The sequence below is a fragment of the Poecilia latipinna genome, unplaced genomic scaffold (assembly GCF_001443285.1).
Source record: "Poecilia latipinna isolate Pla-1442-1.1 unplaced genomic scaffold, P_latipinna-1.0 Scaffold1212, whole genome shotgun sequence".
Classification (NCBI taxonomy): Eukaryota; Metazoa; Chordata; class Actinopteri; order Cyprinodontiformes; family Poeciliidae; genus Poecilia; species Poecilia latipinna.
Genome location: NW_015113828.1, coordinates 169,781 through 185,695, shown reverse-complemented (window position 1 = coordinate 185,695; position 15,915 = coordinate 169,781). Strand labels below are relative to the sequence as shown.

The following is a 15,915-nucleotide window of genomic DNA, read 5'->3' as shown; positions in this document are numbered from 1 at the left end:
TCTCTCTCTACAAAGTGTTGAGGGTTGTTTGTGTATTTTACTGAGATAAGTGGAAAAAAAATAAATTAAACTAAAACTTTGGCAGGACTTAAACTTTAAGTTAATTAACAGAAACATTTCAGGTGACAGTATATTGTTCTTGAAACAAAATATATATTTTTTTATTGTTTTGCAATGGAACAAATCAGTCTTTATGTATGAATTCACGGGTATTTTAATATTTGGTTAAACTTTACAGTCTTAAGAACTTCAGATGTAGTTTCTTCTAATGAGTCGTTATTCAAAGGCTCGGACAAAAACGTTCTCTGCACTAAAAGTAGTAGCGCCCTCTGGTGTTCAAAGGAGGAACTGCATTCTGCAGAGAAGTTCATGGTCTATCAGTGAAGCAGGAGGGGAATCAGAGTTAGAAACTATCAGCAGCTCAGGATGAAGGTCTGTCTCACTCTGATCTGCCTCTTCTTCCTCAGTGAGTACATTATTTTATTTATATTAGTTTCTTTGCTCTCAATCCTTCGTCTTTCCAGTTCCTCACAGGTTTTTATACATTGTTGAAAGGTTTAAAGTCGATTCAGTTTCTGTAGGTTTTTTGTTGGTTTCTGTTTTAAAACATGTTGGTGAGTTTAAATACAAATGCCTTTATTTTAGAGTTCATTTAATTATTCTAACTTTGTTAAATCACTCATTTATTTGCAAATTGACCTTTATTTTTGATGGAGGAATGTTTCAAAGATAAAGGGAACCCAAAGACAGATTATTTTGGCACAGAAGAAGAAAACTAACCATCTAGAACTTGTTTTAATGCAAATAACCACAATGTAAAGTTTAATCTTGAGCTCACGATCTGTTGCTTTGGAGAACTTACAGTTTTCTACAAAACCTAGAATAATAATAAAAACAAAAAACAAAGGAACAGAAAAAGACTCTTTCAATATTGTTTCATAAATCATTGAAGGAAACTGAAAATGAAGATCAGCAGAAACCACAAAGTCCTGCAACATTAAAACTTTTTCACAGACACAGTGACACAATCTGCAGGACAGAGCTGGGTTTTAAAAATGTGATAAAACTATAAACTGCTGAATCTTACAGTAATTAAGGTAAGGTGATTTTATTTATACAGCACATTTTCAGCAACAAGGCAATTCAGAGTGTTTACATCAATTAAAAAGAAATACAAACAAAATAAGAAACCAAAGGAAAGAGCAAAATTAGAAAAATAATCTAATAATGTTGATCAAAAGTATATAAACTCGATACTCCAGTTCAGGATATTTAAGTGTAAGTATTCTCTGGACTTTTGTTACTGATAGCTTATCTTCTCAACAGCTCTGCAGGATGGAGACTTTTTATTGAACATTTTTAAAATGAACTTTAAGTTTTCCTCCAGTTTTATCTGTTACTTTCTGTTCATTTTGTGGTCAGGATCAAAACTCTGATTATTTTCACACAAAAACTGAATAAAATGCCAAATGAAAGTTGTTCAGATTTATAATTAGATAAGCAAAACTTACTTCCCATGGAGCTCACACTCTGTTAGTTTGGAGACTTGCTGGTTTTCTACAACTCATCTAGTCGAAGAACTACAGGAAGCAGCTGTTTGTTTCATAATTTTTAAAACACCTGAAGAGGAAGATCAGAGCAAAAGTAACCTAACGGGTGCAGCAAAGCTTCAAACCCTCCTTAGAGACATAAAATAGAGAAAAATGTTTCAGTTTTGATCCAAAGCTTTGCTGTACAAATTTCCTCTCTGGAGATTTTTTCAGCTGCTGTAAAGAAACCAGAAAATATTTAGATAATTTATGTGAAAACTAGGTTAAATTAACATTTATTCTGTATGTTAATACAGAATACAGATATGCTGACAGTATCTATTGACTGTTTATTTTCTCAGCAGCTCTGCAGGATGGAGAAACTATGGGAACCTACACAGAAAAAGAAGGAGGAAGCATCACAGTTCAATGTGAATTTGGTTACTCAGGAACCAAAAGATTTTTCTGTAAGGAAACGTGTGAAGGAGAAAACATTCTCATTGGCACAACTAAAGACAGAGATGAGAACGGCAGATTCAGCATCAAATATGAGGGAAGAAATATTTTTTCATCTGATTTTCTGTATGTGAGCATCACAGATCTGAAACCGTCAGACTCAGGACGGTACTGGTGCCGCTCAGATACATGGAAAGGAATTTTATACAATCATTTTAACCTTGCTGTGATTGAAGGTGAGTTTTTCTTTTATTATTATTAAAATTTTAGTCCAAGCTTTCAACAGACCAACTTTAAAAGACCAATATGTTCAAACTGTGATCATACAAATGAGAAAACTGTCAATTTATCCTCAGTTTCTTTGGTTTTGTTTCATTCTTACATTTTCAGATTCTTCAAAGCCAAAATGGACTACAAGACCTTTTGTAAGGTCAACGTTTCTCCCAGCAGACTCAACAACAACAAAAGCAACAAAAGCAACAACAATGAGAACAACAGCAGCATCACAGAGTCAGAGTTTCTCTCCTCCGTCTGAAACCATCAAACCCTCTGATAAACCAGCTGCAGCTTCAGGTTCATGTTTATTAGATGCTGATGAGATGATTTGGGTTTGTTGAAGTTCATCATTGTCTGTCAATGAAGCTGTTAAAGGCTAAATTTCACAGTGTTCAAAAATCAGCATGATTATAATTTTGCACATAATTGAACTGCTAAAGCGTTTATGTTGGAGGATCTTTGACTCAGAATAAACTGAGATAAACTTTAATCATCCCTGCAGATCCGTTGCTTTATGTGGGTCTGGTTCTGGTGGTCCTGATCGTCTTGTTAGCAGCAGCTCTGCTGATTTTCTGCAAGAGGAAAAACTTCAGTCAACAAAAAGGTAAAATATTACAGGCAACAAATAACCTATAAAATCAGTGACACACAAGTTTAGATTTAAAGTCCATTACTCATCAGCCAAATAAATTAACAACAATACATTGGTAGTATTGTTATCAAAACAGCCAAATTTCATTGTTTCTTTTGAAGTTTTGACATAAAAATGGACATCTTAATATTATTTTTACAGCCATATCTTTGCTGATCTTACAACAGTCAATTATTTCTTATAATTTCTCAACAACTATTTCAAGTTTCCAGTGATATGTCAATATTTTCTTTCTTTGGTGAAGATCTTCCAGTTTTTGAGGATGGAATGCCTCCTTTCCATCTCCCTAATCTTTAGCTTCCTTCAGATTCTTCCAAAACGTAAATATTACAGTTTGTAGAAACATGTCGGTCAAATTTAAAGATTACTTTAAAACTAAATCTGATAGGGGTTGAATAATTCTGGCCTTTATTGATTACAAACTATCCATATTTAGAGTAAATCTTATAAAGGTTTTAATTAATAATAGAATAATATTAATAAATATAATAAATTATTATAACACATTTATTAATGTCCACGGTGAAAAAGAACATTTTTATCTGAAGCTTTATTTTTTAAGATTAAGTCAAGAAGAGGCTGCAACTGATTCTCCACCTCCGGAAATTTTCTTTATTTCCTTATTTCAGAAGTTCACAGATTTTAGAATCTGAATGTGATAATCAACATAAGCACAAAGTATCTATAATCTTGTGTAAATGTCAAATATTAAATAAACTCAATGCTTCCCTTTCAACACTGAAAGTTGCTGCATCTTTTCTGACCCTGATGCAGACAGAGTCGGTGAGGAAACATCAGTCTGCTAAAAGTTCAGACAACATTTCACAACAGATCGTTCAGCTCCAGCTCTGTTCTTATTGTGAAATATAAAATGTTCTGGATGAGCAAAGCTCAGATTGGCTAATCGGGAAAACTGGGAAAATTTCTGGTGGGCTGGTCTGAAGTTTGGGTCGATTTTATCTCTATATGTTTTTTGTTTTTTTGGGAGATATTTACTTATTTTTGTATTTATTTTCAAAGAATAACTTGAATAAACAAGCTATTAATTCATTTGTAATATAGTCACTACAATGTTACAAACCAATAAAGTAACAACATTTTCTACCGTGTCATAATAGGTTAAATGATGCTAAAAATGTTTTAGATTAGAAAATCTATTCTCATATTTACTGAAGTGCATGTTTTTCAGGTTCTTCTGAAGAAACAGAAAACAGCAAAAACTCCAAGGTAACTAAGGAAAATATACAGGAAGGACTAAAGGAGGAAACATTTTAACTATATAACAGAAAACTATTGTGTAAAATCTTAGTAAAATTTGAGAAAATCAACTTGTGAAAACAAAAAAATATTACTGTGTCACAAAACAACAAGTGTAAAACATTGATAGTATTTCAAGGCCTCTCTCTGTCTCCATAATCTGTTTCAGTAGTTTTATTATAAGATAGTAAGTTCACATCTAAACTTGACTCAGGCTTATTTAAATTAATAACATATTTTGTGTTCCTAATGGTTTATTTGACTAAAATATTATTTTATGCATGAAGGGAACTGATTAAACATGAAGTTGCAAACTGAAATGTTTGTTCCTGTTTCCTTCCAGGCTAGAGCTGATGCAGTAGAGTACTCTGAGGTTCAGTTCCTGAATCTGACTACCACTTCAGCCAACAGCGCCCCCTGTGGTCATGCAGAAAACGTCACCTACTCGGAGATTCAGATGAACTCTGCAAACCGCAGCGATCGATGATTCTGCTCTTTACTCCAACATTAGTTTACAGCAGTAGCTCTGCTCTGGTTCTGCTAAAACGTTACTGTGTTTATTCTCTCTAAAATCATCAAACTGATCTATAAATGAGTCACATAATTACAGAAATAGTTCAGAAACTGAAATTTGCTTCCAGTAATTTTCTGCTTCCAGGTATTGAGAACATAAATCTATAAAAGTCACAAAGAGATTTTTTACTTTTATTTAATATCAAAGTAGAAAATATATGGTGTGATACATTACATTAATGAAAGGAAAATAAAATTGTCGAACTAACAAATAAAATAAATCGGAGGGTATTGTGTTGCAAAGAATGAATATTATTAAAGAAATTTCTCTTTTCGTTTTTATTCTTTCTCATTATTTCTGGTTATATTTAATAATTTAAATTCATCTTGGATTTGTGCAGACTTTCATTTTCGTTACTCCAGATGAACCAAATGTTTCAATGTTCATGTTGTTGATTAGTAAATTTAAATGTGATCAAACTGATGTGAATTGTTTTACTTCAACTTTCTTGTTAATCTGTTTTTGATATAATCTGAAAAGTCAGACATATTTGTGTAAGATTGATGAGAAAATTATTTTTATCCACTGATAATCTTTACATTTTTGAAGTCTTATCTCAGATTTTATTAAATATTTTTATAAGTAATCACAGCTCCTTTTTTATAGTTTAAGTAAATATATTTTAATAAAAGTATTTATTTGCTAAGATAACAAGAAACAAAAGAGCAGTTAGCCCATCTCTTTATATGTTTAAATGTAAAATAATAGCCATACTCAGTAATTTCATAATGTGAAAGAAAAATAATTCAATATTTAGGTTTTCTTATGTTCTCAACATTACAGGATACAGGATATCCTGCAATTTTGCTGAGAAACTAAACTTTCCTGCAGAGTAAGCTAGTTAAAGAAAACTCATCAAAGTTCATAGTAAAACAAGTTGAACTCTTTGGTTTAAATTGTGCATCATGATTTCTGATTAGTGCTAAACTGAAACTTGCGGCTAAAACATAAACTAGATGTGCTTCCTCATCTGTAATCAGTGCTGTGATGTTTCCATGGTTAACCAGTTATGAATGTTTGATGTTTTCTGTGTTGAAGCTGCAGTTTTTTAACTTCTCAGCTTTTAATTTCAGCATCAGTTTCTATTTAAAGAACAAATCTGGGCTGCAGAATTTGTGAAATGAAACGTTTTGAGTTTTAATCCAGAGTATTCTTTGATCTGATGAGGAATAATCTACAGAAACTTTAACTCTGCAGTAAAAGTAGTAGCGCCCTCTGGTTTTCATAGGAGAAACTGCTTCCTGTAGAGAAGTTCCTGGTTTATCGGTGAAAGAGGAAGAGAAGCAGAGTTAGAAACCATCAGCAGCTCAGGATGAAGGTCTGTCTCACTCTGATCTGCCTCTTCTTTCTCAGTGAGTACATTATCATTTTATTTCTATCAGTTCCTCTGCTCTCAGTCCTTCATCCTTCCAGGTCCTCACAGTTTATCAGAGAGAATTTTAACTTCGGCTGCTTCTCTGTAGTTTTCTCAGCTGCATCCTGTTGGTTTCTGTGGTTAAAGATGTTGATCTGTTTATGTATAAATGGCTTAATTCCAAAGTTAACTGAATTATTTTAAACTTTTCAAATCACTAGTATATTTGCAAATTAGCAATTATCTATGTTCCTGGAATGCAGTTTCCTTTCTGGATGCGGAATCAAAATATTTCAGCACAGAAACAGAAAACTAACCATCAAGAAGTTGCTAAATGCAGATTTAAATAAACAAATTGTTCAGGTTTGTCTTTTAGAGCTCAGAGTTTGTTGCTTTAGAGAACTAGACAAATATATTTTTGTCATAGATTTAAAGAAGTTGAAACGGAAACGACAAAGTGATGCAATACTGAAACTTCATCACAGACAGTCATAAAATCTACAGGAAAGAGCTGTGTTCCAAAAATATAAAAACAAAAATAAAAACTAAATTATGTTAACTTTTTAAGTTTTTTAAACAAGCTCTGAGTTGCTTCTCTGTTGAATATTTAACCAGGTGGAACTAAGAAACCAGAAGGTTGATGTGCAACATAAATGTTTGGGGAATTTATTAGAATTAGTTTAAAATGTTGGAGTCAATGTTAATTTACTCTCGTATCTCCAGTTAAATTTATAAAATATATTTTCTCTTCCAGCTGCTGAATATCACAGTAATTACTGTTTATCCTCTCAGCAGCTCTGCAGGATGGAGAAGCTGCAGAAACTCATGCAAGAATTGGAGGAGAAAACATCACAGTTGAATGTAAAGTTAATTTAATTGAAAACCCGATAATCTTCTGTAAGGAAAACTGTGAAGGAGAAAATATTCTGATTAACACAACAGAAGACAAAGCTCATAAAGGCAGATACAGAACTTTATATGACTCAAATTATACTTCAGCTTCTCTGTATGTGAGCATCTCAGACCTGAAACGATCTGATTCAGGACGGTACCGATGTGGTTTGGGTAAAAACCGATCTCGATATCATGAATTTCATCTGGATGTGACTGAAGGTGAGTTTCTCTCCTGGAAATGTTCCTTCGTGTCTCTGACAGTAAACTCTGCTCACTGACAGCTTCTTCTGATCCAAATGACATCAAACTGGGTTTAAATCTGAGTTCAGATGTTTTTAACTGATTAAATCATCCAACATGTTCAAACTGAGACTCACACAGATAAACATCTTCACTGGTATCATGAAGGTTTAATTTCTCACAGCTACAACTTCATTTTCTTCTTACTCCTCATCTTCAACCATCCAACAAACCACAACATCATCTGAACCCAAAGGTAAAATATCTGCTGATGTTTTTATGATGTTGGTTATTGACAGTTGACATTTTATGATTTTCTTAAAATGCTGTAAATCAACAATGTTGACAAAACATTTAGAGTGTGACAACATTTAAATTTTAATGAGGCAGAATTTCAGACGTCAACATGAAACTGTGATGGTTCTAGATTACTCTAAATGGGTTTAATGTTTGTGGCTCAGAAACAGAACAAAGAGAACCAAAAACACAAATTTGTATTAACACAGATGAAACAGATCTGCTGCTTTATGTGGGTCTGAGTCTGGTCCTGATCATCTTGTTAGCGGCGGCTCTGCTGATTTACTGCTGGAGGAAACGTTTCCATCAACAGAAAGGCGAGTTATAACACACACACTGGTGTTTCCATCTCACACTGTCACACCTGAAAATAAACTCACAACCTGGTTCATTTATGTGCCCAAAATGTAATTTACCAACAGAATGTAACTATGCCTCCATTTATGGTGATTTTACCAAAGTTCCTTTCTGTTTTACACGCTCAGTGATTATAAAATCTATACGAAATTAATAAGCATAAAAAGTGATCTTGAGAATATTTGCTTTGTTGTACAGTGTTACGTGAAGACAAAGCTTTTTATGCATAGCTGTGTTGACACAAAACTTCAGGGGTAAAAAAGGGAAATTGCGCAAACTTGAAGCAGACCAAGGTTACACTTATCTGTAACTTCATCATTTTGACTCTGTGGTGTGAAAACATTTATCTGCCAGGCCTCTGCAGAACTTGTTGACATATAAGGAGATAATTCAGCCTCCTTGAATATGTTGGAGCAGAGATGCATTCAAAAGTTGCAGGAAGTCGCAGATGTTAGCTCAAAGAAATATTCTTGTGTTAGAATGGTCCAGTCAAAGTTCAGATCTAAATCAAAAAGGGAATCTCTGCTAACTAACAGTTTTGTAATATTGTTTTAAATCAGATACTTCCTTGTTTTGTTTTTCAGGTCGTCCAGTAGACACAAATCCCCCTGACTTAACGGTAAGTCAGAGTAAAAACATCTGCAGCGTCTTTCTAATCCTACAGCAGTCAGTTTGTAAACCTGCTGCTTCATCCAAATTAAACTCTTGGTTCTGCAGATCAACACCGTTTATGAGGAGATCAGAGAGGATGGCAGAGAGAACAAACCTCCTGCTGGGGAAATATCTTCAGTTTACGTTTCTGTCCAACCCAACAAACCAAACGCAGCTGAAAGCAACGCAATATACAGCCTGGCCAGTGAACCGCAGTGCCGAGTAAGTGGAAGGACATTAATAATAATATTGTTTTCTTAATTTTTGTCATTCAGTTTGAGCTAAAAATACAAAGTATAGTTTCACTATCGCAGAGCGGGGGACGTCTGAGCTCTGAGTGTTTCGTTTTATGTTTCATGGTAAAACATTTAATATTTTGCTCAAAATCCTGTAAACAAGGTAACTTTCAGTAGATTTATTCATAAAATGATAAACTTTTTTGATTATCAGGCTTTTCCTCTTTTGCATTTACTGACTTATAGAATATGGGAAGCCATTCCAATGTCCTACAATATGATTATGATTGGATGCATTTGCAAGTGAATAAAAAAGATTTGCAATTTAGTTTCTTATATGTCATAGAAATTTGGTTTTACTCTCTTGTGTCAGAAGCACAATATATTTGTGATAATTTTATTTGATAAAGATTTAATTTTTAATATCCTCTAAAAGCATTTTAAATTATCTGATGTATTGATGTGTTTCTAATAAATATTTTTTAATCTGGATTTCACTTTAACTTCTTGAAGTTGTGATATCCATGCAAACTTGTAGAAAACAGAGCTGTTTAAACTACAATTGAAGCTTTATGTTAAAGACCAACACAAAGTGGTAAAAACTTGTGAAGTAGAAACAAAATTATACTTGATTCAAAACGTTTTTTATAAATGAAAAAACATATGATGTGCAAAAGTATCCAGCTTTGTTGAATCTAATTTTGCTGCAGATCTGTCTTTACCAGCTCTGCACATAGTGACTGAAACTCTTTGTGAACATTTGTGAATAATAACTAATTAATTATTCAGCTATTCTAAATTCTGCTTGTAGAAACATTTTAATGTATAAATTAACAAAATAAAACTTTTCTCCTTGTTTTCTTCCAGGCTAAAGAAGAAGCAGAGTACTCTGAAGTGCAGCTGTTGAACGATGACACCGGATCCAATGGCGGCCATCTTGGTGTTTCAGATAACGTCACATACTCAGAACCTCAGTTAGATATGAGCTCTGGTAGCCATGGCAACGGGTCACCTGCTATTTATTCCACTATTACTTTAGAACCAGAGCTTTGCTGATATGGACTCAACAACAGAGACGTAACCAAAATCAGTCCATTATGAAGGTTATTGGAACATTCGCTACTCATTTATCACAGCTGGAAACGAGAGATCAGGCCTGAAATCTGGATGTAGAGATGGACCTTCAGAGTCACATAAAGACAGTTACAAAGTCTGTCTTCTATAACCTGAAGCACATTCCCAGGATTAAAGAACTAAAATCTCAACAAAATCTAGAGAAACTCAACCATGTGTTTATCTTGAGTCACATTGATTACTGCAAAAGTGTCTTTACAGGTCTACCTAACAAATCAATCAGATCCAGAACCACTGCTGCTGGCGTTCTGACTTAAACCAAGAAGCTAGAGAACATCACCCAGTTCTAAAGTCCCTACACTGAGAGAATAGACTTTATAGGCTCCAACAGAAGTACTTCAACGTATTTGTCAAGCTAATTATTTGCTAGCTGATAATGAATATGATGCTAATGATTACAGTTGTAAGATAAGCTTTTTGTTATTATCTTTGTTTTGGACTTCCTGCTATAGTCAGGTCAGCTGCTCTGGTTGTTCTGATGGGTTGTGTTGAATTAGTGTGGAGTGAAACATAAAACACTGCAGCAAATTCAGCTCATGTGATGCTGCAGCTGCAGGTCTGCCAAACAGCTGCATGGCTCCTCAATGTCAAAATTAACTGATAATAACAAAAAAAAAACACTCAAAATATGTCAGCCTTAGGTATAAATGAGTTAAAATCCAAAACAATAGGGGGAAATGGAAGACAAATATTTGATAAGTATTTCCCTTTACACTTTGGAAGAAGAATAAAAAATAAACTAAATAAAACATTCAAGACAGTAGCATAAACACAGAAAACACAGGAGAAAATGAAGGTCAGACAGAATAAAAGCTGATCAACCCAGGGACAGGAAATCAGAGAAGACGACAGACAGAATAAATCATCTGCTGAGGAAATATCTGCAGTTTGTTCCTGAACTAAACTCTCTGAAAAAATCAGAGCTCAAAATACATATGAAGAAAATTTAGTCTCATGTCTTTGAGAAAATGACCAAATGACACTTACAAGAAAGTTTCGTATCATAGATAAGCTAAATTATTTAATATGTGGCTCCTCACTAAATAATGTTCCTTTACTGAATGATCTCCTTTCAAACAAAAGATGTTTGAAAGATGATCTAATCGCTGTAAATGTTTTTATAAACTTATTTTCATTCAATAGGTATTTAGTAAAACAACAGTATGTATACATATGTATTTCATATTGTTTATTTTTTATATGCAATACACCGGTAGTTAGTGAAATTTCACTACTTTCTGCTTTTTCTCTGTTTAAAAGACTTGAACAAGTTTTGCTGTGGATCAAATAAAATATTTTTTATGATTCAGCTGGAATATTTTTTTAGACTTTGGTTAAACAAATTTTCACGTCCTTAATTTTTAGCTAATTAACGATACACTGAGGGGCATGGCTAAAAGAGGTGATGAGCCGAGAGGTTTCATCTTTGTACCGTTGTGAGCAGTAGGAAAATTCAACCGCAGTAACCACTGTTCAACCAAAGAGGGCAGCACTGAGACGGTTTTAGGCAAAAACAAATTTACAGGATAATGTTAAAATATGCACAGGAACGGACCGTTAGAACCCCTAAGAACTGATTTAAACAGTAAAAATAGAAACAAAAGTTTCTTGGGTGTTACATGTAATGTCCTCACAGCCTTTATATTACTTTATATTTGTAAGCAAGTATATCACCTTTCACAGACACGAGAAGTTGAAATCAAAAAGAAACTAAAAGCAAGAAACCAAAAAGTTAGCCATAGTCCTGTCTAAAAAAGCATGTCTTGAAACTTTTTTTTGAATGCATCGGTTGAAACAGAACACCGTAATGCTAGATGGAGAGCAATCCAAGGCCTGGGGGCCAGTTTTCAATTCCCAAGTATATTTCTGTTTTAGAATTTTTGTATGTTAGAATATTTGTATCGTTTCTTGGTCTTATTTACTTTAACACAACTTCACATGTCTGAATTTAGTCATTATTTTTTTCATTTTGTCTTACTGTAGCAACACATTGGACCTTCAATCAGACAAAAACATGAAATACAAGAAAGAAAAAGTTTGATTTTCTTAACAGTGAAAACTACAAACATGAACACTGAAATCTTGTACCCAAAGCCTTACTTATAATAAGATAAGACAACTCCTCATTTTTCTGTACAACTGTTTAAACTGCCACCAGACACTCTGTTTGCAGTTTATAATCTGTTTCCAGGACAATTAGAGAGCATCACCAGAACTTCACTATTGCCTAAATAACCTTAATGTAACAGAGAAAAAAAAAGCTTGTGTGTGTCTTTGTGTGAGTTTTGATCAAAATGATTGTAGTGATGGTTGTATGTGTTTATGAGATTTTTGGTCAATGCATTTGGAGCCACCTAGTGGTGTGATGAGTGACTGCATGCAACGGGTCCGTCAAGCACTCTCGCGGCTTCCCCCACCAGAATTCTGAGGAGCGCTGCAGGAGGTAGGTGCGAGATGCGAGACTCCTTTACTTAGGGTCATATTTTTCTAGTTCAACAATTAACGAAGTACTGTAAGAATATTTAACATTTACAAATATAATTTGTAAAGTTTTCTCGTGGTTGGGCTGGAAAAATGTGACCCTATGAGTGGGAGCTGGGCCGGTGGCTGACCACTCGGTCACGGCGCTAAATGTGTCTTTTATTTTTCAGCCTGTCGGCCCACTGGCTGCAGACAGTCACATTGTTAGGAGTTTATCATTCTTTGTTGTGCTAGGTGGATTCAAACTGTGAATTTGTTGATATATATATGTAGAAAAATATTTTGTGTATTTTGACTGTTAACTGGTGTAACAGCTGTCTGTTATTTTTACTGTTTTTGCTGTTAGTGTTATTTTTGATTGATTCATTGAAGAAGAATGTTTTGTTTTTGGAAATTTAACTGTTATTGTTTTAAATTATACGATCAAAATAATAATAATAATAATAATAATAATAATAATAATAATAATAATAATAATAATAATAATAATAATAATAGTTACTATTATTATTATACAATTTAAAAAAAACATTCTTCTTCTTCATCTTCTTCAATGAATCAATCAAAAATAACACTAACAGCAAAAACAGCTGTTACACCAGTTAACAGTCAAAACATTCACAAAATCGAGTTGTCAGCCATGAACACCAACCGGCCCAGCTCCCACTCATAGGGTCACATTTTTACAGCCCAACCACGAGAAAACTTTACAAATTATATTTGTAAATGTTAAATATTCTTACAGTATTTCGTTATTTGTTGAACTAGAAAAATATGACCCTAAGTAAAAAAAGAAGTGAATACCTGCCTCTCCCCCACCTACCTCCAGCAGCGCTCCTCAGCTGGTGGAGGTAGGTGGGGGAAGCCGCGAGAGTGCCTGACGGACCCGTTGCATGCAGTCACTCATCACACCACTAGGTGGTTCCAAACAAACGCATTGACCAAAAATCTCATAAACACCTACAACCATCACTACAATCATTTTGATCAAAACTCACACAAAGACACACACATGCTTTTTTTTTCTCTGTTACATTAAGTCTGTAAATTAAGTCAACAGATTGCTAGAAGGAAAACAAACACTTTCATCTGATGAGGAATAATCTACAGAAACTATAGATTTCTGTAGCAAATCATTAGTTTTCTACAGAAAACTATAGATTTTCTATAGATTTCTACTAAAAGTAGTAGCGCCTTCTAGTGTTCGGAGAGGGAACTGCGTCCTACAAAGAAGTTCCTGGTTTCAGTGAAGCAGGAAGAGAAACTGAAACCATCAGCAGCTCAGGATGAAGGTCTGTCTCACTTTGATCTGCCTCTTCTTCCTCAGTGAGTACATTTACATTTATTTCTATCATCTTCTTTGCTCTCAGTCCTTCATCCTTTCAGTTCCTCACATTTTATCAGAGAGAACTCCAACCTTGTTAAAAGATTTTAAGCCGTGTGTTTCACTAGTTTCATCTGTTTCATTCTGTTGGTTCTGTAGTAAAACATGTTGATGATCCGTTTTAAATATAAAAAGTTTCATTGTGAGGCCAACTAAATTATGCAATGCTTGTCAAATCACTTTTTTTTTTTTTTTTGCTAATTGCACTAATTAAAGTCTTTTCTGTATTGATGATCAGATAATTTCAGCACAAAACCAGAAAACTAACTATCAGAAAATTGTTGAAATGCTAAAAATTAGTTTTAAATAAATGTACAGTTGTATAAACTTCAGAGTTTGTTGATTTGGAGAACTTGAAACAAAAACAGCAAAAAATAAATAAATCAATGATATTAATGTTTTAGCTTTTAAACAAGTTTTGATTTGCTTCTCAGTTAGTGATTTAAGCACATGGTGGAACAAAGAAACCAGGTTGTTGAGCAAAATAAAGAGTTTGGGAATGTATTAAAATTAGAAATATGGGAGTCAATGTTAATTTTTTCTGACATCTTCAGTTAAATTCATAAAATTTATGGATATCACAGTAATTACTGATTGTTTATCTTCTCAGCAGCTCTGCAGACCGGAGACGGTGTGAGAACCGCTAGAAGAAAAGAAGGAGAAAACATCAGATTTGGATGTAAAGCTTTGATAGCAGGAAGAACAAAGTTCTTTTGTAAGGAAAACTGTACAAAAAATATTTTGATTAGCACAACAGAAGACAGAGCTCAGAGAGGCAGATACGGCATTGACTATCAAAGCTTTCCTGATGGTACTGCTATTATGAATGTGAGCATCAGAGACCTGAAAACGTCAGACACAGGACGGTACCGATGTCTTTTGGAGAAGCCTGATATACCGTTACAATATGCTGATTTTGACCTGGTTGTGACTGGAGGTGAGTTTCTCTCCTGGAAATGTTCCTTCGTGTCTCTGAAAGTAAACTCTGCTCACTGACAGTTTCTTCTGATCCAAATAACATCAAACTGGGTTTAACTCAGAGTTCAGATGTTTTTAACTGATTAAATCATCCAACATGTTCAAACTGAGACAAACATCTTCATTGGTATCATGAATGTTTAATTTCTCACAGCTTCAAGCACTTCAGACTCAAACTCGACTCTGAGAAATTTTACATCAATATTTCTGTCGTCAACGTCTGTAAAAACAACAGCAGCAACTTTGAGTTCAGCCGTGCAAAAGAACAGAGCAGTCAAACCCAAAGGTAAAGTATTTGCTCATGTTTTCATGATGTTGGTTTGTTATAGTGNTATCATAGATAAGCTAAATTATTTAATATGTGGCTCCTCACTAAATAATGTTCCTTTACTGAATGATCTCCTTTCAAACAAAAGATGTTTGAAAGATGATCTAATCGCTGTAAATGTTTTTATAAACTTATTTTCATTCAATAGGTATTTAGTAAAACAACAGTATGTATACATATGTATTTCATATTGTTTATTTTTTATATGCAATACACCGGTAGTTAGTGAAATTTCACTACTTTCTGCTTTTTCTCTGTTTAAAAGACTTGAACAAGTTTTGCTGTGGATAAAATAAAATATTTTTTATGATTCAGCTGGAATATTTTTTCAGACTTTGGTTAAACAAATTTTCACGTCCTTAATTTTTAGCTAAGTCCCCTGTGAAAGCCCCGCCCCCTGATAAATGTGGAAACGTTTCACCAAAGTGGGCGGAGCTACGATACACTGAGGGGCATGGCTAAAAGAGGTGACGAGCCGAGAGGTTTCATCTTTGTACCGTTGTGAGCAGTAGGAAAATTCAACTGCAGTAACCACTGTCCAACCAAAGAGGGCAGCACTGAGACGGTTTTAGGCAAAAACAAATTTACAGGATAATGTTAAAATATGCACAGGAACGGACCGTTAGAACCCCTAAGAACTGATTTAAACAGTAAAAATAGAAACAAAAGTTTCTTGGGTGTTACATGTAATGTCCTCACAGCCTTTATGTTACTTTATATTTGTAAGTAAGTAAGTAAACTTTATATATCACCTTTCACAGACACGAGAAGTCACAAAGTACTTACAATTAGGGTAAACATAATAAAACAAAGAGAAACTAAAAACAAGAAAACAAA

The 15,915-nt window shown here is 33.9% G+C and overlaps 1 protein-coding gene across 2 annotated transcripts in view; it reads left to right on the top strand.

Moving 5' to 3' along the window:
* Window positions 1-414: 414 nt before the first annotated feature.
* The window catches only part of LOC106960679 (GATA zinc finger domain-containing protein 5-like), a 50,828-nt gene continuing 35,327 nt past the window's right edge, over window positions 415-15,915 (top strand). The window contains exons 1-3 of one of the 2 annotated variants that reach the window (XR_001427619.1): window positions 13,643-13,714; window positions 14,386-14,709; window positions 14,905-14,986. Coding sequence is in view for 1 of the 2 variants with exons in the window: in XM_015053890.1 (XP_014909376.1) it covers window positions 427-466 (40 nt within the window). In the remaining variant the exon portion in view is untranslated. Of the gene's footprint in view, window positions 467-13,642; window positions 13,715-14,385; window positions 14,710-14,904; window positions 14,987-15,915 lie in introns of those variants that run through there. The other variant, XM_015053890.1, reaches the window with a different exon arrangement.